The sequence below is a fragment of the Engystomops pustulosus genome, chromosome 4 (genome assembly GCF_040894005.1).
Source record: "Engystomops pustulosus chromosome 4, aEngPut4.maternal, whole genome shotgun sequence".
Lineage (NCBI taxonomy): Eukaryota > Metazoa > Chordata > Amphibia > Anura > Leptodactylidae > Engystomops > Engystomops pustulosus.
In genome coordinates, this window is record NC_092414.1 from 79807005 (window position 1) to 79830002 (window position 22998).

Consider the following 22998-nt stretch of genomic DNA (forward strand, 5'->3'; position numbering starts at 1 on the left):
CCATCATAACTTGAAAGGGACTGCCCATTACTTTAAGGCTGCTGTTATATTGCTCGGCCACTCTGTGTGTTATCCTGGGCTAGAACAACTGTTGGGGCCAGCAAAGTAGATAAAATTTAATAAAATCTTATCAACATGGAAACATGCAGATTTTATTTACTCTTTCACTGTAAATGGTGGAGGTAACAGTATATCTGCAGTGACTAGCAGTGATAACCCATCTTCAGAACTGAAAATCTGATTATTGGGGGATCAAATCCCATCCTCTGCACTTATCAGCTGTTACAACCCAAGATCTCAGCAGCAGATGGCTCCATGTCATGTGATGTGGTCAGTACTCCTATTGGAGTGAATAGCTGCTGAGCATGCATTTGCAGTGCTTCGGCTTCTGGCTCCATGTGATGTGTTATGGTGGACCAGAAGAGCTGATCGGTGCCAGGCCAGGATTTTAACCCCCGACCAATTCAATTTTGATGGCCTATTCTGAGGATAGACCATTAATAAATAAAAAAACTGGACAGACCCTTTAAGATTTGGTAGAGTGGCATTCTGCAATGAAATTATCACTGCAGTTATACTGATTACTGATGTGTCTTTGTTTACGCTGCAGGTTTTGTGGATGAGATTTAGTTATATCTCATGTACATTACACAAGATTACATCCAAACAAGTCTGCAGCAGATAATACAATGTGCCTACACTCCTAGATGGTACCCCCTTTCCTAAATCCATGGAGCCACTAACAAGAATGAAGCAGTCCGCTGTGTACAAATAGGAACACTGAGTTATTGCAGGATGTACAGTACTATATATCAGTGGTTCAGGATGTACTACTATCAGCAGGGAAACACAGAGATGATTTCATTGACTGAGGACTGAGCCTTAGGTTTTCAATATGATCAAAGCATTTGCAAGAAATGTCTTCCATATCCCTCAGCTATAGAGGAGCGAGCTGGCATTGTATACTCTGCATTATATACTTTTCATATTGTCATCTGTCCCTCTTTGTCTATCTATCCAAGCTGTTGCTCCATTCTCTGACGGTCTTGATCAGGTGAGGTAATGAAAATCATGGAATTCAGTTTACATGTAACATTATCTAAGCAATGCAATACCGTACATTGTTCATAATGAGACAAAGTATGTGGAGTACAAAAGTGGTTTTGTTTCCTATCAAATGCCTCTGACAATGGACTATGTAATGTATGCATAGTTCTAGTGAGTGTTTGCTGAACATCTAAATCATGTCCAAGTTGTGTTTGCCCTGTACACATTACCCTCTCCTATTGGGACGTATAGTTTGTCAGTGAAGGGTCTTAATGCCAGGCTGAAGAGATGTTAGTGAGGTGTTACTTTTTGCAGCTTGATGACAGTGGTCTGGATGACTTGTGTGTTTTATCATTAGCAGCCCTTGCCTGGTGTGGTAGTATAGACATTATATAGCACTTTATACTGCATCTCCGACTGTACATATGATAAATAATGCAGGCGGAAATGAAGAATAAAATGGCCTGATGTCTGCCAAGCTGCTGTTCCCTTCTCTGCTGTCAATGCACTTCCATCCCAGTTTTGAGCTGAACAGCTGAGTCATTTGGAGACTGGTCACCAGGGATGCATTATTAGGATCTTATATTGTGTTCTTAGCAACCAGTCTGTCTCAGATTATTCAAGACTCCATCTTAAAGAAGACGTAAAGCCGCGTGTATCAATTAATTTCTGACCAATTTTGACAAAATTGTTGACAATGTTTGAGATGTGTGCTTGCTGTGGATGAATGAAAACTTCCTTATCTGCATGTAGAGACCAGAAACCTGTTCTAACCTTATGTTACAGCGTATCAATAATCCAACATCTCTGGTGTAACAATGTACAATGTAACAATGTACAAACTCTCATGATAAAGCCTTTATAGGGGATAATAAAATGTGTAGTTTGCGCTATAAAGCTGGTGGATACACAGGGATTTGGGCGGCTGTATGACAAATCAAGTAATGTTAGTGAATAGGGTCACCATTGCCTCAGGCTCCTAATACAACCACATGTCATTAGGTGTCATTGGGGTCAAAGCAATTCAGTCATTTTAGTGTGGTCTTTTATACAATTCTTACATGCCGGCTGCAATTGTATTATTGAATTACAGAGAATTGATGAAATGCAGTAACTTTTCACCATGATTGGTATTACACTTTAGTTGCATGGAAGTATAACAATACAAATTTGCAGCCATAAAGGAAACATTTCCTTTTCCTTCTGTTAGACACAAGATAAGGGAGTAAGTATTGCCGTTCCTTGCAGTGTCATCCCACACAGATCTTAGCATTCACTTGTCAGCAGGCCTGATCCCATTCTTCTGTATGCTGCCATTGCCAAGTGACAAGCCCTGACACTCAGCAGGAAATAATTACAGACATATTTAGTCTTTCTACTGTAACTCACATGGTGTCATTAACTATATAGCAATGTGCATTTATATACATTACTAATATAAAGCTTCTTTAATTGTCTACTACATAGTCAGCCAAAGAGTAGATACTGCTATGTAACATCTGTTATACAGAGCATTGCACTGCCAACATCCTAATGTTTGGATCATACAGAGAGATACACGAGAGAGACGAGAGGTGTGCCTCTTCATATATCCAGCCAATATCCTGGAGTGTTACCAGAAGTGGCCTCACAGATGCTTAATCCATGCTGGGTGTTTTCTGCACTGAATGGTAAAGATGTTAAAAGTCCATATTGAGGTTCACTCCGTGTGGGATTTCTCCTATGTTCATTGCTTTAACAATACTGAAAAGTAAAATGTTGTGCCTAGAATATTCCAATATCCTATTTATATTATTAAATTGTCTTGTATGTGGACTCCATTCAACCAAAACTACCACTTAATACAGCAAAGTTCTTTCTTGTGCTGCCAGAAGAGCTCTGAACCATCAAGGCATGGACTCCAGAAGACCTTATAAGGTGTCCTGTGGTATCTGGCACCAAGACATTAGCAGCAGATCCTTTTAGTCTTGTCTGCTGCCAGGTCAGTTTTCCCAGGATCAGACTTGTTTTTGCAGCAGATCTCACAGATGTTCAATTGAAATAGATGTTAATAATTTGGAGGTTGAAGTCAACACCTTTATATTTACATTCACTGCCCGGAATACATGTAGAATGTCTGAGTATACTTACTGTGAAATCAAATCAAATTTAGAATCCAAGCCAAACTTGTGTCAAAATATGATAAAATAGTGACCAGTGCTTCCCTAGAATATACAGAACCTTATGATCCATGAGCCAGTGGGCCTCGGTGAGTAGCTGCGGAGGCGTACGTCATCTCACTATTTATAAATGACAGCCAATAGGGAAATGATTACAAGCAAACTAAAATGTATAAATAGGGTCCTGAAAATGGTGACCAGTATGGGTAATGCTGCTCAGAGAGGTTTATCATACCTCGGGAACCGACTTCTGGTTCACTGAGGTAGATGCTTAAAGAGGACACTTAATCGCCCATAGGTCCTTGTACATCCTTTACCAAGTCCCTCCATGGGACCCATCTCTTGTGCTTCACGTGCCTGAGCAGTACTTCAAAAAATCTGTAGCTGTACACCACGGCTTTATATCAAGCGTCGTGCAGTACGCCAGCTTCGCAGCCGGGGTGCAGTACACCAGCTTCACTATGTGATGGAGCAGGTGCTGAGAGGACCAAACTGAGGCAAGTATAAACGGTTGTTATTTTAATAGCGGCAAATAGGAACTTAGTAAAGGGGGATTTGGGACACTAAACTAACGGTCAATAAGGACATTTGGGTGATTTAGTGTCCCAAATCGACCTGATGGATCCTCTTTAAAAAGTGTTGTGAATAGACTAGTGCAGAGTTAGACTCCACAGTCAGATAAAATATGCTGGATAATTTATCTAGAGTAGTTTAGAACCATGGCATTGAGGGACCGTAGAGGCAGAACGACAGGCACCACTTGGTCACAGTCAAACAGCAACATCCAAGTGCGGCAGCAACAGCTGCACATGCAAACTGGCACAAAACAAGTTCCGCTGCGGTGTGCACGTCCAAGCTTGACACAAGTAGACAATCCAATATCGAGAAGAAAAACCGCACTCACCGAAATCAAATGCAGGAACGCTTTATTGAAAGGAAGGTATCAGAGCAGGGGTGATGCATGCAACGGAAAGGCGACAGCATTTTAGACAGTTTAGAACCGTGGACTCTATTTTAGACCAGTTATTAGTTTATGTCTGAATATTCTGGTGCACAGAGTGAATTGGAGAAGTCATAAAACTCCCCAAAAATTGACTAAAACCCTCAATAAATGTGGCACGCAGCATTTCAGGTTACTATTACTCCAGAATTCTGCCGAATTTCTCCTTGACTGTGTGATAAGCTGCCCTGCATGACAGTAGACTTAGTGTATAGTGCAGCTAAGAAACATGACTAGAGTGTGTGGTCAACAGTAGTGTAAATCACCTTTAACGCTTTATCTGATACTTCAAGCTATCAGTGTACTTTGTGCCCATGAGCTAGTTGACATGTTCCCTGTTGTCCTTCCTTACTAATTTGAGAATATCATAGAAAACCTGAAATTTTGGAGATACTCTAAACCCATTAATCTACATAGTACAATCTGGCCCTTCACAAAGTTACACATATCTTTATGCTCTCCCACATATCATATAAGCTTCAAGAACTGACAGTTCACTTGCTGCCTGACATAGATGTATGACTTATGTAAATTTCAGCCACAATAAGAATGCATCTAATACATTTTCTCCCCTAATATGTCGATAACTCTTGACGGGTTGTGAATTCAACATACAGTAACATGTAGCAACTCCTTAAAGGGGTTTTTCCACAAAACTAGTTAGACGAAGGGTCTGACGGAGGTATCTCAGTGATGAGACCCCCACAGATCATAAGAGCAGGGGTCCGATGGGGTCTGAGATACCTCCGTCAGAAAGTTAGGCCCCATCCAGAATTTTCTTCAGCGAGTCACACATAGCCAATGTCTCTCTCAACTCTCTCATCCCACCCCATTTCTGAAGGGGGGGGAATGAGATTGTTGAACTGAGTCATACAGGGACTCGGGGAAAGTGAAACCCCCCCCCCCTTGTGACTTAGTGAGTCTCCTAGCAAGGTGCCAGCAACTTTTTTGAAGGTGATGTAAGCTAGATCTGATCTTTTGATTTTCATACAGTTCTACAGTATGAAGATTTTTGTGAGAACCTGTCATTAACTTGAATAGTAAAAACCTGATAGCACGTTCTCTTTAAGTTACATCCTAACATAACTATACTTCGGCACAAACCTGTAGTCCTATAGTGCATTAAAAAAGTGTAAACCATAATGAGTGCAAACAGAGAATTTCCTTAGTTGCACACAATTATGCATGAGGATTGTCTGACCTGGATACTTAAAATATTTGTGGCACATGTACAGAATATGCCATAAATGTCTTGAGGGCTCCCTGGTTGGCATTGGCCACAGTATCCAACCAGCAATGCAATTGAGAGACAGTGGCTACCTTAGGACACCTTAGGGGGAAACTCGCATCTATTGACATTTGTGAAGGAAAACTGGACATTAGAGGTAAAACTGTTTGGTCTGATAAACTAATTTGGGTTCACCGGCCTGCATACTGTGCTCTTATGTCATAATATAATTGGATAGGACAATGGTCCATTGGGAAAGGGGGGAAAGAATGGTTGGGCTGACCTGATACATAGAATACATTTTTCAAGTTCTTAAAGGTTTGCCTTTTGGGTTTCTAATTAAATGTGCTAATTATTCGGGCAGGTCCTAAATATTTAATATAGGGTCTTTCTAAGCCACACAAGCTCTTTAAATAGATTTCTGTCTCCCAAAATGATTCTATTTTTTTTTTTTTAGAAATTCATGTAAAACAAGAACATTACACGTATGAGGTTTAATGATGAAAGCTTCCTGTCTATGTCATAGCCCCAATTACACTTTTCACTTTCATGACAATGTTGTCAAGTCTCAAAATACGTAGCTTTTTCCACTGCGTGTCATTTTAGATGTTAAAAGGTAATGGCGCTCCACACACTGCTGTGACATATTTAATAACAGTACTAAAACATCCATTGTCAGTTTATGAAATGTGTCAATGTGTTTCAGCACCAAATAAACTTTGCTCCATGTAGCTATCGTAGCTCCCTGGAATCGGACATGTGTAATGAGGCCGACATTCTTGTGGATCTCTGCTCCTGTGTTCTACTTTCACTTGATGAGATATTGAGGCAGAGAGAACCCTTCCAGAATTAGCCTGGCACACGTCCTTGTCATTCAATCTAGTTGGCTTCAATGTTACAGCAAGGCAGAAAGTTTTATGAGTTTCATGCATTAACCATAATGTGTTTTTCCAGCTTAGGCAGCAGTCTGGGACACCGCTGATAATCTTTCCACTCATCATCATACCTCACATCCAAAAATGTAAATATTTCATGGACAGAACAGTAGAAGTGAGAATGTCAGCGGGAAATATGCAACACGAAACTCTATCTTTTCAAATATGACATCACTTTTTAGAAATAACACTAACTTGGGTTTTTTATCATTGTTTTCAGTTCATTATTGGTATAAGAGTTAAAGAGAACATGTCATGCAAATTAACACAGACAAAATAAAGGCTTCATTAAAAATTTCGATTAAGGTCCCTTGCACACGACCGTTGGGGGAACGAATGCAAGCTTGCATCCCCCATAGCAGGCAATGGCGTCACTGAGCGATATGGTGTCCTATCTTTCCCTGTGTTGCGGCACCTTATGCCGTGTATCTCTACGAAGAGGGGAGGGGTCAGCCCTCCTCCTCTCCAAGGCGCTGGATGGGGGGCATATTTGGTGGGGGTCTTTTTGGGGGTAACAGGTCCTCTTTAAAAGCATTGCTCTAAATGGCTCCTTTCCATGGTGGCAATGTTACAAAAATCAGTTTGTAAACTTATGTGCAAATCACCTGATTTGAGTCATTCACTATAATTGAGTCATGCATATTAAAATTTAAATACATTCCCCTGCCTTCTTGTTCCTGATTAACAGGTTATGATATTCTGCTGTATGGAGAGCTCTGTTACATCATCGGGCACTTAAAGTCATGTAACAAGGATGACATCATCAAAAGTCCTGTTACATCTGCAACGTCTAATCCATGTATGTATCTTATCACATGAAATCAAACCAGCCTCCATGGAGAATGGGGAGAAGTAGAAATCCATCTTGGATGCAAAGGAGTAGAAGTCCATGGAGGCTTGCTGTGATTTCATGTGATCAGATACATACATGCGATAGACCTTTCAGATGTAACAGGACCTTAGATGATTTCCCTCTGATCACATTAGATGATGAGAAGAGGCATGGGGCATGGGGAGGAGTAGATGGGGTGGCCAGCCAAGCAGGACACACCCCTCTTATGCCAGGGAATATAATATAAAGTTGATGTAGTAGCTGTGCCAAAGCCTACTCCACACCTCTGTAGCCGCGACTGATCCTGCCCATCATCACATCCTTGCCACACTCCTATCTGCATTTCAGCAATTTCGCTATCAAGCCTGAGTTCTGTGTATGCCCGAACTCCTGCTTCACAATGAGACTGTGATCCCGCCACGCTCTCGTTGTCAAGCCGGAGTGAGGACACACCGATAGGCGGGATTGGCTGGGGCATTTAGTCGCCCAGGTAGCCGGGGGCCGATGATTTGCATAAATAAAAGATACGTTTATCTGACATGATATTACGGAATACTTTTTTAAAATTATCCTAGATAATGTGCCATACCATTTCATACATGTGAGAACAGTACCCATTCCCAATGACAGGTCCATGTAAACGGGTCTATGTAACAATACACAAAAAAGTCACAAATAATGTTTTTTAGCCGTTGAGTCTTTTGCAGGATGTTGATATTCCTCCTTACTTGACCCCTGGCATGATCCAAGTATAAAGAAATAATATACTGTTAGAGAGATTTGTGTTCTACTTGACTTTAATAACAGTATACAAAAGAAGTCAAGGAATTATACCCTCCTAATTTAAGGTTGTAGACAGGACAGCCTGACCCGGGACATTGTAACATTTTCAGGGGGTTTCATTATGTGTCTTGAATGGCAAATTTATCTGATAGTTAGACATTTACTCTACTGCTTGTGATATGCTCTAAACTTTTATAGACTTGACTTTACCTTATTCTAATGATTTACTGTCTTAACTTTTGTTTAACAGCCATCATAAAAATATTTTACTGCTAAAGTCATGTGGCTTTAATGGAAACTATATATTACATGTAAAATAAATGTACTTTTGTAAAAGATTGGAAGTGGCCCAGATTTAATACAGTGAAATTGATTGGACTACAACACCCAGCATGAATATACAGCTATGACAGACAGAAAAAGTCCATTATTTCCTTTTGAGGTAACAGTGAAGTTACAAGTAACAGAAGGCTCCTGACCAGGACAAACATATTTTATTTTCAATACACATGCAGATATATCATGACGCATTTCAGGTTTTTGTTTTTAATGCCCACCTAATGACGGCTTCTGCCCAAAGCGTATTTCCCTTTTTATGTGCTTACCTCTTATAGCAAAGAAATCTGAGAATATACACCCAGTTGACATGACCAATTCTTTCCTACTTTATTGATGTGTGGATAGATTGGTCTGGCGATACAATCCTTAACCCGCTGAGAAAGCCCAATTTTTAGTATATATATCTTGTTTGATTTTTAAATCAAACATATGGGGTTGTAATAGGGTTTTTCATTCAAAAGAGATAGTTGGAGATATTCATTGTGAGTCCAACTGTTACCGATTGTTCCTTTTTCAATACTGTAGATAGGGTTAAAATGATGTTAAATTGAGAAAGAGGGTTGTCCGTCTATCTATATACAGTGGCCACAAGCTGTTGGTGTCTCTTATTTTACTTAAATATAAATTCAGATTTCAGAGATTAAACAAACATCTATAAGACATGTTTTGCCATATACTGAGATGGAGAAACCACCTTTAAATACACATCTAATCAATCACCAATAATCACAGTTGCAATACAAGGCATCCAGTGTTTGATCCACAAGCGTACCAGAGGATCATCCAGTAGGCTCTGCCTCTTGCCTTGTAGCGAATCCCAGAGGTCCAGTAGAAGACAACCCAATTTGGAGGCTGCTAGTGTATATTTGCTGGAGGTTGAAGGAGGACAAGCCCCCAGAATGATTTTCTGCAGTGGACCCAAGGAACCCAATTCCCTAGTCTCATGTTGTTGCCATTCAATCTCTGGTGGCAGGGGACCTTTTTCATGTTAGGCTAAAGTACATATCAGAATTCAGTTACACCAGCCTAATGTTTTCTACTGTAAGTTATAAAAGCATGACGATTAATGGAAGATAACCTCCTCAGTATGCATGGGGAGGGGAAGATGGAAGGAAAACCTTAGAAAAGAAATGATTATAAAGTAAGAAATGAATGCCCACAAGTTTCATCAGCATCTTTCTACCTTGATCAGTCTGTAAAGCGACTATTGTTGATCTTAAGAAATTCCACAGAATGACTTTTGTGCTGATGGTGGAATGTTCTCCTGTTTACCAGAGACTGAGATGTTTTTACTGTTGTTTAAACAACATGAACATAAGCCGAACACATAGCAGTATTCACACTCTATATATATCATGAAGAGATCACTGCCAGACGTGATACTGGCTTCCCTTTCCTGAGTCTAGATATCCAGACGTGTTTTGACATTGGAGTGGAATAATGTTGTTATCTCCTCCTCCATTTAGTTTTGTGTAGCAGCCAAGATACTATTATCTTGCTTGTATGGAAAATGGAATCTTATAGAAAGTTTGTATACACTTTTAGAAATGGCCTCGCTACAGTTGACCCCAGCCAACTGAAAGATAGTGGGGGACATTTATGAAACTGTTTACAACCACATTTACCAAGTGTTTTAGACCCCTTTTTCATGTACTTCTATGACTAGTACAACAAAGGAGGCGTGGCGTAACACCAAAGTGTCTGTGCTCCAAAATTAATGCTTATCGCCAGAATTTTGTCTTCTGGTGTAACATAAGCCAACTAATAGGAGGTGCAGAGTATGACTAGACAGCCTTATAGTACGCCAGATTTATCATCCAGCACCAGACTGTTATATGAATCTTGTACAGCACTGACTTTGGTAAAGAATACAGAAAGGTAGCACAGATTTATCAAAAGTGATTTATTGCGGTGTTGCGACCCAGCTCAGACACGGTGCGGTGGCCACCCAGCTTAGACACGGTGCTCATTGTACCCTGCCTGTATGCAATGCATGTCTATGGCAGCCATGAGTTAGCTGCCGATTTTGCGGCTAGCTCACGGTTGTCATCATGTGGACATATGCATGAGGCCTATCTGTCTAGTCGTACTTTGCACTTCCTATACATTGGTTTACTTTACATCAGAAAAGCAAAATAAAATTCGGGTTAGCATTATATTTGGCACACAGCCATTTTTCCCACAAAACCACACCCCCATTTCTTTGGCCCCTTTTGTGGTACGAGTCATAGGATTGTCTGAAAACTATCTAAAACCCTTCATAAATATTAGTACACAGGAAAGTTAACAGATTAATAAATCTGCCCCACTGTGCCTATAGCTCCTTGGTATGGAACTGCTCTGTGTGCATGAGGCCTAATAAGGAAGCTCAGGTCATCTTCTATACATGTAAGATCCTTGGGGTCTATGTGGTCATAGAACAAAGAAAGGTTTAATAGAGTGCCTGTAATGAGCTGGAAAGACTATGTATGACATTAAAGGAGTATTTATGACGTGTGTGATCGATGGGGCTCCAGCAGCTATAACCCCCTGTAGTTTCGTAGATTGAGAAGATGCCATTCTTTGTGGAGAGCTTGCTCTACATGCTTAGTCACTTTTGATTGTTGTAAAGAGGAGTTATAAAAACCCCAGAGTGAGACACCTAGTCCTACTTCTTATTTCAAAGGTTGTTAACAGCATTCATATTTTATGATAGTAATACTTAATATTAATAAGCTTGTACTATGAATATCCAGATAATGGTACGTTTCATCCTTCATATACAATATGTATAAATGTTTTATGTGATTGTTAGACAATCCTACTAAATGTTTTGGGCTAGGTTTTGCATGGCAGCATTTTTTTGGTTAATAAATGGCCTTGGATGTGGATCAGTGTCCCTGTTAGTGAAACAAACATTTTACAGATAGTGAACAGCTTGAAACTGCAGAAAACGTCCAAGGTGAGGGCACGTAGAAATTGTGAAACAGCACTCCAATACTCTCTATACCTGATTGTAATACCTTTAGTTTATAAGTTATCTAGTAAGATTTCCAATGCAGCTTTAGCAATGACAGGTTCATGGATGTAGCTGAAGGGGAGCAAGATGATCTAGGTATGAACAAAAACCAGCTCACCTCCCGTTATGGCATGCCGAGCGAGGCACGGGCCTCCCCTCTGCTGGGGTAAAGTATCCAAAATAGATGAAAAGACGTCTCAGCCAAGCTCCAGGCAATGCATTTGAAGTCCTTTATTCGTGCAACATTAATGCAACATCCACAATGCGGGGATACAGCAACCGCTAACGCGTTTCGGGCGGGTTAACCGTCCTTAGTCATAGCATGCTTTTAGCAAGATGATCTAGGCTTCACCTTTGAACACAAGGATAACCATGGATATCTTCTTGGGTACCAGGCAACAGGTTATATGTTAACACCTCCATTGTGATGTTGTGGAATACAGTGGGGGTCATTTATCTTAGCCTTTTTTTTTCTCTCTTATAGTAGTAACTTTTTGTCGCATTTTCATATTTGAGCCACCATTTGCGACTTTTCCACTCACCTAGCAAAGTTAGACACACAAGAATTTTTCATTGTTGCGCCTGATATATCCTTATGTCCTGGCTAATGTACATGCATGATTTTATCTATTGCTTACTACAGAATAACCCAGACAACAAGTTCAATTCTTGGGATTCATATGTCATGGAGGACATTGTTCTGGTTATAACGTTGCCCTCTCCTTGTCAAACCATCATGTCCCATTATGTATTTGAATCTTTCACATGAAAACATCCCATTGCTTTCTTTGGAATTGTCTGCCTTAGGAGATCAGATACTTTATGAGCTGCCATATCATAAAGGATCATAAATCCTAAAGAGCTCATAAATCAAGAAATACCTTTTCATTTACACTTGGTGTTTTATCTCTGGGCAGATGGGGGATATGTAAGGAAATTGTAGTCAAATGTTTAAATGCTTTCAGCTGAACAGATATTTCTCGAGTGGAAAGAGAATATATTTTTGTTCTTAATGTGTGTAGCTAACATCTGGCAAACGTTTGCTTTTTGTATGCATGAATAGAAAGGAAATCTCATCTTCAATTTAGCTGGGATGTGGTCAGGAATATGACAGTGTTTAAAGGATATGTCTTGTGATGTACTGCCATAAGAAGCCTGTACGAACTTGGCTGGATATTTGTTGCAACGTCTCACTCCACTCCTCCCTTTGTCTGCCCAGCATCTCTTATTAAAATACGCTAATGGCTTTGAAGCCCACTTTGAAACTGGCACACGCTTTAGGTTTCACCCACAAGCAAAACATATGCTTAGATACATTGAAGTTAAACATGTTTGAAAGTAAGAGTGCAGCTCTCTGTAACCAGACCGAAGCTTGTTTTCTGGGCATCTGACAGGTTTGGAATGTAGTGGGAAAAGTTTCTGCGTGTTGAATATGCCATGCTATCAGTTTGTTTCACTAAAAGTTTTACTTAATATCAAAACTACAATTAGAGATATCTGTCTGTACTTCCATTTTGTAGAAAATGCCTTCTTGTATGCCAACCGCTGGCACAGGAAGAGGAAGTAACGTGATAGTGGCTGCTGAATAACAGATTACTTATAATTGAGGCCAGTTTCACACAACCATGTTCATCCTGAGAAAGACAGTGCCTGTGGCAGCTCTACTTCCTGAACCGGCAATGGATGTTCAAACCAAGCTTTTACATCACAGTGAGTCATTATTGGACTGGGACGCCTGAGGACCATCAGTAAAATCTGTTCTTTGGGTTCACAACTGTACAGCTGCATGTAGATATTATGTGACACCCATCACAAAAAAAAACTTTCATTAGTTACTGCCTGAGCCCTTGACTCAAAATGTGATGGTCATGGAAGCCCTGTCCATTACACATAGACTGGCTCATACCTTGGCCAATAATACATGGCAATACAGCAGCAGGCGCCAGAAAGAGGTAAGATGCTGCAAGGTGACTGGTGCGCTAAAGTGTGATTGAGAAGGTTGAACCCAGAGCGGAATCATAATGGTTGTCTAGCCACTTCATATAGATGCTACCACTTCCAGGCAATCCTTCTATAGTATATAGAAATAAACTGGGGAAATCATTTTATCATATGAATGTATAGGATGGTTAAGCAACACTCATATAGGTCCTGGGGACTCAAAAGCTGAGGGACTTATCAGGGTGCTCATCTGTTTATCTCTGGGCGAGATTTGGGTGAGATATGATTCAATGGGTTTACATATCACATAAAGCTGTGAGATTGGTGCTCAGGCCCTTCTACTGATCAATACCACTAAATCACATGGCCATTGACCGACCAGGAAATGTCGCCTCCAAACAGATAATGTTTCACTGACTTTGTGAACAGCATAACCATTGTGCATATTGCACTGTAGTAAGCATTGGAATGGGGTATTGCAGCTACTACTGTGAAAAGTTCTGCACAATAGATGAATCAAGATAGTAATGTACTGTCGAGATTCTTCTGTTGTTAGGGCACAGTACTGCTAACTGCAGAATCTCTTTTTCCTAAATATTTCTAATACAGTAACTTGTGTAGTATGGAGGAGGGCCTCAAATCCTGTAGCACAAGGTCACTTGGACAAAAGCAATATGCCATATATTTTCCATATTGAACATGTTTATTGCACAAATAACAGTGCCTGTCTTTTGTTTCTATGAATATCACCATGTCCAACTTAATAAAATGTGCCAAGATGGACGTGAATGTGAAATCTTCCCTCTAACGCCCATGTATGCAGAGGAAACCTTAGTGCGGGGAGTGCCACTGAAGCTTTTGCTTCTTCTCTGCTGTACAAATGCAATGACAGTAGTACTACAACTTTAGAGACAAACAATAGGAGATGCAAGTTCGACTTTGCTCCTAGAACCTGGAAGGGACATAAAACTTTTATTTTTCTGCAGTGTAAAAAAATACATTATGGGGTAAATATAAAAACTTCCTCCAACTCTTTTCAATCTTCATTTACCTTTTTCTGCAGCCTCAATAATTTTTGGGAAATCAGTGCTGTTAATTGGGGTAACCAATATGCAAATTAGTCTCTTTCATTTTATTTGTTCCTGGGCGAAAGTAGACATCCGTAGATTCAGTCGACTGTGTGCTCCAATGCCAGAACCTGGGCCTAACACAGAGCCTCCTCACCCCGCCCCTCACCATAGAAAGGGCTGCAATGAAACACACGGCCCACATTTTCTAAAGTGTTTGCACCAGTTTTCTTTCTGACTTTGCACTAGAAAGAATGTGTAAACTGCTTGCACATGTGTCTGCACCAGTTTTGTGTCGCGGCTGCAATGTGTCCAACAAGACAAAAAAAAATTTGCACCTAAAGGGGCGTGTTACTGCTTAGTTGGACCGTGCGGCACAGTCCTGTCCGACGTGTATGCAGCATGAACAAAGTGCACCAAAGTGCTCTCTGCACCTTGACCCGGTACCATAGACCTCAATGGGGTGTCAGGATGAGAGGTAGTGGATCCTCTCAACCACTGCGGACGATGATACAAGCCAACACCTGGTACCAGACTGTAAGTGGCACCCAGTCTTCACCAGAGCCCGCCGCAAAGCAGGATGGTCTTGCTATGGCTTGGTACCACCAGGTCGTTCCAGAGACGTGACTTGTCCGCAGTGGCAGCCAAGGTCAAGGTACAGGAACGGCAGGCAATCTTGTAGTCTGGAACAGGCAGGACGTCAGGACGGGTAGCACCGTATCAAAGTCGGGGACGTAGCAATAGGTCAAGGCAGGCAGTGGAGGAGGGTAGTCAGGAACAGAACCGGTCACAATGGGAAATCACAATAATAGCCCTGCGCATCAGACAAACTTTCTTGAGTGCACAAGGCACAAAGATCCGGCAGGGTGTGCAGGAAGGGGCAGGCTTATATGCTCTTCCTGAAAATGGCCAGCGCCGATTAACGGCACACTGGCACTTCAAATCTGGAGAACTAGCGCCATAGGAGTCGGGAATGTGCATGCACGGCGGAGGAAGTCGGAACAGGAACCAGGACAGGGTGAGTCTGCCACCCACAATATGGGGACTGTGATCTGGCCACAAATTCAACAATTCCATTAGAAAAAAACATGAAAAAAACAAACCTCTTCAAAATATTTGCTTGTCTCTATATACTTTATTTTCACTGTGTGCTTTAGATTTGCTTTTAAGTGACTTTCTTTTTTGATGTCTGATAAGAGCAACTTTTCTCGACGTGTACCTGCTTGTCCAACCTTTATGGGTGCAGCTGTAGATTTGGGAACATCACTATTTGTCTTGAAAAACATTCTAGTATTGACATAAATGCATAATTCAAAAAGAATCTTAACTTCGATAAGACTTATCTTGGCATTGCTCACATAGGCTTAGATCAGTAAACTAGCTTATTGCTAGATCCTGTAGCTGATTTATTATACATATTAGCATATATGTCACCTATCACCATTGTAACAGAAATAACCTGTGCAAACATTCATTTTAATGTGTATTAGCAGTAAGACCTACTATATAAGTAAGAACTGCAAGTGATGCATTTTTAACAATCTAAGGTTAATCATGTGTTCTACAGAATTGCTAAACATTCACCATTTCTTTATCTTTGAGTCTTGTCTGTCTTTAGGCTTCTAATGAACAATAAGAAAATTAATACAATTTCATTTTAGGACTCAGGGGACTATCTGCATAAATATTTGCTGAGACTTCCTGCTTGGTAGAGAGACAGAGCTGCTACATTGAGTATAAATGTACAGTTGCTTACATGGTATTTGTAAAATAGTAGTGAAAGAAGAAAAAGAAAAGAGATAATTCCTTTAGTAGATATAGGGGCTTATTTACTAAGGGTCCGCCGAACACATTTCCGCTGGAATCCCCAGCGTTTTCGGGGGGTTGCACGGCTGGGACAGGTATTTAGAAGGGGATTGTGTCGCACACGATCGGATTTTGGCACAACCGCGCAGGCTTTCAAGCGTCAGAAATCGGCGGTTGGCCGCCAGACAATTCGACGGATTTGGACTGAGCGTGGGATTTAACTTTAAAATTGTGTTGCAAGGCATGCACTTACATACACCGGGAAGAAGAAGGTGAACTCCGGCGGACCTGAGCGGGGAAGCAACACATGCAGGTTATCGGGCGCACGATAACATTTTTCTATTTATATTATACATAAGATTTTTGTAGCATTAAGAGCTTATAGATCTATTCAAAATACTACAGTATTACTACACAATCTTTTTTTGAAGCAGAACTTGTAGAATCTACAAAAGTCTTGTACTGTATATTTTTTTTTTGACTAATGTCAAAAAAGCCATTTCTCAAAGGGTTGTGCTGCCTTTGGCTTCATTCTAACCTCTGGGAGCTTGGATTATTAGAGTGTGCACCATCTGTTTCTAGGACTTTCAACTAGAGCATATAATTTTCGAAGAGTGCTAAAATATAATATTGAGCTTTGATTTATTCTCATATACTTGTACAGTTGGATAGCTTTTCACTATTGTCCAGTTGTTGAATTTCAAATCACATTCCCATAACATTGTGTTACATTATTATGTAACAATGCAGTTTACTCATTCTCTACTTGGTCTAAAAGTCACAGAAAAACTTATTTTCAAATATAAATAGTATTGGTCCTGGAATGCCTTTTAATCTTGTTTCATGGCCTAGAAACCCAAAACCTGAAAGTTGCACATAAGGTTTTATCAGCCTTTAATGTGATGCTTCCCGAAGATGAATGTAGAAATGTCTCAGCTGCCTGCTCTGTCAATGGGAACTTGATTGCCACCATATGTATTGAGAAGAAAGCTAAATAGAGATGATATCCTTCTTGGAAATATTTTAGCATTTTAACTTACTCCTGTCAGACTGTTGTTGGGTGGATGTCAGTGCCTTGTCTCTTACCTTATTTTACCTTTGTCTACTTCATTGTAACGTATAATTGAGGAAATGTGAAGCTATTTTAGCTGCTTTAGTTTGCAAAGCTTACCATTTTGAAATTTTGTGACTATGGAGTAATTCCCATACACATAAGCTCTGGGATTCCTAAACAAGTACAAGGCAGGGAACCCCAAATCAGCTAAAGACCCCCATTAAAGAGCCCAACCAATTTTGCATATGTACAACACATAAAAAAACTGCATTTGTGTCATCCATGGTCACATCACCCCTGCACACAACAATTGTCCGCTATGGTCAGGTGGCATGTGCCCAACAAGAATAATATTAAATATATGAGCCAGTTCAGTGTTCATGCAGACATTCAGGGCTGTCTGTGCCATAAGATAAGCTCAGACCAAAGAAAATCTAACCCTGTGAACTAAATTCTGCCATCTCTTTCATGCTTTGTGTTTACCTACCTCAAAGCGGCTTAGATGTGGTTTTGCTGAGTTTTTCAGGATAGAACAATGTATAATATATTGTATCATTTCTTGATATTTTTCACATTTGAGGAATATTCTTTGAGGAGGTCTTTTAGTTTTGGTCTCATCCATTTACAGTGTATTTATTGCCAGCAAACAACATCTGTGTTGATTTTTGAGCAGTTCTAATTGTTGCCTAACATCTGTTTCTGTTCCCAAAGTAACGTTTAGTGTTTTAAATATTCTAGGTTGCCATAAAATCTATCCGTAAGGACAAAATAAGAGATGAGCAAGATATGGTTCACATCAGACGAGAGATTGAAATAATGTCATCACTCAGCCATCCGCATATCATAAGTATATATGAAGGTAATATTTTATCTGAAATCATGTCAAATTTGTGTGGTCCATTGTTCCAGTTCACCTCTGCTTGTAAGCCTTCCTCATGTTTGTGTGGGATGCACATTGTTAAACGGTGAAAGTAATGATTTTTAGCTTAGTAGGTTCACATAAAGTACACAAGAAACACTCAACCCACTAACTGCATATCTATATAGGTTTAAGGGCTAGTCAAACAGATAGGGGATTGTACAGTAATGGCAAACTTTATCGAGATCCAGCGCCCTAACTGCAACCCAAAACTTATTTATTTATGGAAAAATGCCAATAGGGCAATTTAAAGGTCATCTACCACCAGGATCAAGAATTGTACACCCAGCAGACTCACAAGCTGTTGTGTGCCCCCTCTGAGAGGATCCACTCTTCTTTTATCGTCTTATGCCCTGGTGGTTAAGAAAAAAAGGCTTTTAAAATTATGCAAATGGAGCTGGGGGACTCAAGGCTCCATTAACATCTATGGAGCCTGGAGCCCCTCAAGTTAATTTGCATAATTTTAAAGTTTGTTTTTTAAGTTTAAGTTTATTTTTATTAAAAGCAATGGCGTAAGAAGCTAAAAGAAGAGTGGATCCTCTCAGAGGGGGCACAAACCAGCTTGTGTGTCTGCTTGGTGTACAATCCTTGATCCTGGTGGTAGATGTCCTTTAAGCAGCTAGTTATTGATAACTTACTGCTCCCTTCACTGCCACCACTTTCAACAATATTGACATCTGTGGATACCAATACTGTTGCAAGGAGGGGAAATCCAGATTCTGATTGGTGCTTCCCTCTGTAGTCTCTAAGTGGCTAGGATCCCTGGCCCAAAATAGGAGCTCCAATAATAATCCAACCCTCTCCCCACTCTACCTCATTCTACCTACAATTACATATGTGAATGGAGCAACGGAGTGTTACTAACTGTATTCACTACTGTACTACCTCCGGATTGGCCAGTGCTATAGAAGTGAATGGGACAGCAGTCATATATGCACACCACAACTCCACTGTTAGTGCTACACATGGACCTCAGAACCAAAGTGGGTACCAGAACCCTGTTGATAGGAGACATCATACAAAGTATTTTGACACGGGCTCATGTTTTGCTTTGTACATAATGTCCAGGTAAGTTCTATCCTACTGAATAGACTCAGTGGATCGATTGCATTCTTTTAGGTTACTGACCTTTGGTTTTATGGTAACACATGAATTTTTCCATCTCAAACTCATAATACCCATTCTCATCTTCACTTTATCACATGGCAAGTGATAAATGTAGGTTAGGTGTAGTGCCTCTCTGATTTTAATTTTGTATAGCAGATATAAGGAGGGAATATAGTCAAACGTGAAGAAAAATCTAAGTATAGTATCCCCCATACTTTTCCCAAATCTTACTCACAGGTGCCCAAGTATCTGAGGGGTACTCTACCACATACATGGCCTTCACGTGGCTTAAAGAGATTGCCTAGTTTAGAGAACCTGTAAATATATATTACCTGAGTACCTACCATCTTCTGATCACCTGGATGCTAAGTCTATACAATAAATATCCCAGATCTTTGTGGCTTTAGATGGCTGCACAATCTTTTTGATAAACGCTTTGCAATTAAAGAATGGAAAGACTTAATGATTTATTATGCATTTATTACAGTGTAACTTTCAATAACATTTTATAAGTCAGTAGTACAGTTTGTAAAAGACTTTATAAAAGAAGTGTTCTCCCCTGTTCCCATTCTTCTTTATTTAATCAGTTTGTGTTAGGGTATTTTCACATGACCATTATTGTGGCCTTGATCTGCTTGTGCCAGATCACGGCCACAATAGAGGTCTATGACACCAAGACATGTCCTATCTTTTGCCAGATTGTGACCATGTCTGCTTGGCTTTCTATGCAGAGGGGAGGGGTGAGGCGCACTCCCTCTCCTCTGCATGTGGCCCTGTGGCATCATTTGCATGTTGCCTAAATCAGATTTCTGTCCTGTTCTCCACTGACAGCTGAGAGATAAAGGAACTTGATAAAGTGTCTAATGACATAACTCTTTACATAAAGTCCCTTAATAGACTTATCACCTCACAGACCTGAATAATCAAGAAAAATATAATCTAGGTAGATAAAGTATTAATCATTCGCCTCTGTATCTATTTAAAGTGGAAAACCCCAGTAGGCTTTTGGATACACTGCTCGCTGCAGGAGAAAGAGACAAAATAATGCTCACAGAATATGCTGTAATTTAGGAAGTATATTACGCATTTTATTATTATCACCTTCTCTACTCATTTCTGAAAAAAATAGCTTTAAACATAATGGACTTAATAATTAGCATTCAGAAATTCTAAGTATTGACCTATAATTTCTTGGACCCCAAATGCAGAAACTAAGGAACTTAGAAATTAGTCATATTTTCTTTGGTTTACCAGGTCCTGTGTGGTGTGGCACATTTTAAAGCATATGGGGCATCCCCTTTAATGCTTCTTTTCCTTCTTTCCTGTGTATTTATAATGAATCCATATTGATATATGGTTATGAAATCAGGTAGAACAACTTTTCTTTCTCAAATGTTATTAACTGCACTTGAAAACATGAGACAAAAATATGTTTTACCATCAGTTCTAGAAAATGCACCTTATTATCCCAAAATAACCTAAATTGTTACTGCTAAGAAATTATATCGTAACTCCAGACGGAGGTCTATAGGATCACACAAATAAATGATCCAGAGGCCGTTATAAAGCTTATGTGAACCTACCCCCTATCAGCCAAGATAAGAGGACAGGCTTGTGATGTGCCATGCATTGTGTCACTAGAGGCTAAAGTGGATCAAGCAGGAGGTTCATACCGTTAGTGAAATGAGTCAGGGACAAAAGTAAATGGAAGTGTAGAAACAAGCAGTGCGTACAATGGCCTCTTGAAAAATGATGATTGAAGTACACACCCTAGTCCAAGGGCAGCACTTGCCAAGTGCACCAAGCCAAGTAGAAACACCTAATGGGGATTTCCTTTCACTCTGGAGGAAAACCAGAAAAAGCTGAATAGACTGTTGAAATACATGTCGGGCAAATTCATACAGCGTTATAGAAAATCAGATTTTTTTTTGTGAGTGACAGGTCTGTAGGGAGAAGTCCTGAAATGCTGCCAGATAATTAACCGCTGACCTCACATTGTCCAAGGGAAAGGAACATAGGGGTTAGTCACTGGCAGTTCACACATATTAAACACTCTCTATCTGATGGATTATTTATTATTGCTAGCATTACAGTTTTATACTATAGTATTCCAGCAATGATTAACAATGTCACACCATCAGCATTTCAACCCTTTCAGAAATTAGACATCATAGATCAAAGCTGTCTGTACATGCCTACACCTCCAACTGGGGCATATAGCCTAAAAATAAAACCTCATTCCTATTTTCAAAAGTTAGGCATGATTCTCAAACACTGTAAGAATATGAGACCCTGTTTTATTGAAAAAAATTGCACCAGCAATCCCATATATATTAGTTAGATAATATATAATTATATGATAACTGTAAACTGTTATTTAAATGCTCCACTATAATTAATATGATCTTTTGGGTTCCATTGGTGCCAATATTTTAAAGGGTACCTGTCACAACATTCAGCCCAATTAACTAACTGACACCCTTCTTTTAGCTAAAAATTTTTTCCTTACATCTCCATGATAAAACTATATGTGATATTACCTGGCATCAAAGGGGGTGTATCCTACTTGGCCAGCTCCTTCCATGCCCCATGCCTCTTCGTAGCATTCAGCACTTAATATCATGTGACCAGGGTGATGTCATCTAAGATCCTTTACCCAGTTACATTTGCAATGCCATAGAGGCATTTGGACTTCATAGAGGCATGCTGTGATTTCATGTGATCAGATACATACATGGGGTAGATGTTACCAATGTAACTGTGTAAAGGACCTTAGAAGACATCACCCTGGTCACATGACATAAAATGCCCAATGATGTATCAGAGCCATCTCTGTATGTCCCATACAGCTGCATGCCCTGGCAGTGAGAACTCAAGAACAAGGAGGCAGGGCAATGCAAGTAAAATTTAATATGCAGGACTCTCATAGTGTGCTTGGGCTCACATCTGGTGAGTTGCATATAAGTTTACAAAGTGATATTTTAACATTGAATGGTCATTGTTTTTTAATCATAGTTTTGGGTGGGTTAATTAAAATGCCAGGTTCTCTTTAAGCATTTAGCACCCCCCTTTTGTTTGTTTTTTTCTGTTTCTGTTGAGCTGGTAGCACAAATGTGAGCAGTGTTTTAGAAAGAGCTACAGGAAAGGATACAAAAAAACAAGTGCGCCTCACACAGTAGTTTTACCATGTGGAGATGGATATGTCATGTAGGGAATGTGCTCACCTGGCAATGTGAGATTATGTGGTTCTATGGCTGCTATGTCCTTTCCTGTGCTGGTACTTAGAAAGTAGCCGAATACAACATGTAATGGGTATACAATATGTAAATGTGTATAAAAATATAACAGGATGTAGAAGTTATCCAGGTATAAAATAGTGGGGGTTCTTGGGTAATTATGCTCAGCATTAAGTTTCTATTAACATCAGAGGAAAAAAAAGAGTCATACGTTCATAAATCCAATAAGATTCCTGATGCCTTCATATGGCTTTATATTTCACAACTACTGATAGTGATTATATGTAACCCTGCAATTTCACCCATTAGCTGCTATGGTCTTAAAAAGAGACTGTGAGAGCGATCAGTAATAGTACAGGACTAACAAAGCCAGCCACAGTAACCTATAATAACCGCAGTGCACTCATACCGTTCTCTCTGTGGGGCTTCTTTAAACAAATATTCCTATAAAGTAGTCAAGAAAAATAGTAAAGCATAGTTAGCCTTTACTGCAATTTAACCCATTTTTCCCATTTATGTACAGTGTTACATATTTCCAATTACAGGC

At 39.9% G+C, this 22998-nt stretch overlaps 1 protein-coding gene across 1 annotated transcript in view; it reads left to right on the top strand.

The window, feature by feature from the left end:
- NUAK1 (NUAK family kinase 1) overlaps positions 1–22998 on the top strand; it is a 66691-nt gene that overhangs the window by 10244 nt on the left and 33449 nt on the right. Inside the window, exon 2 of the mRNA XM_072146482.1 lies at positions 17928–18048. Within this exon, the coding sequence (XP_072002583.1) occupies positions 17928–18048 (121 nt within the window). The remainder of the gene's footprint in view (positions 1–17927; positions 18049–22998) is intronic.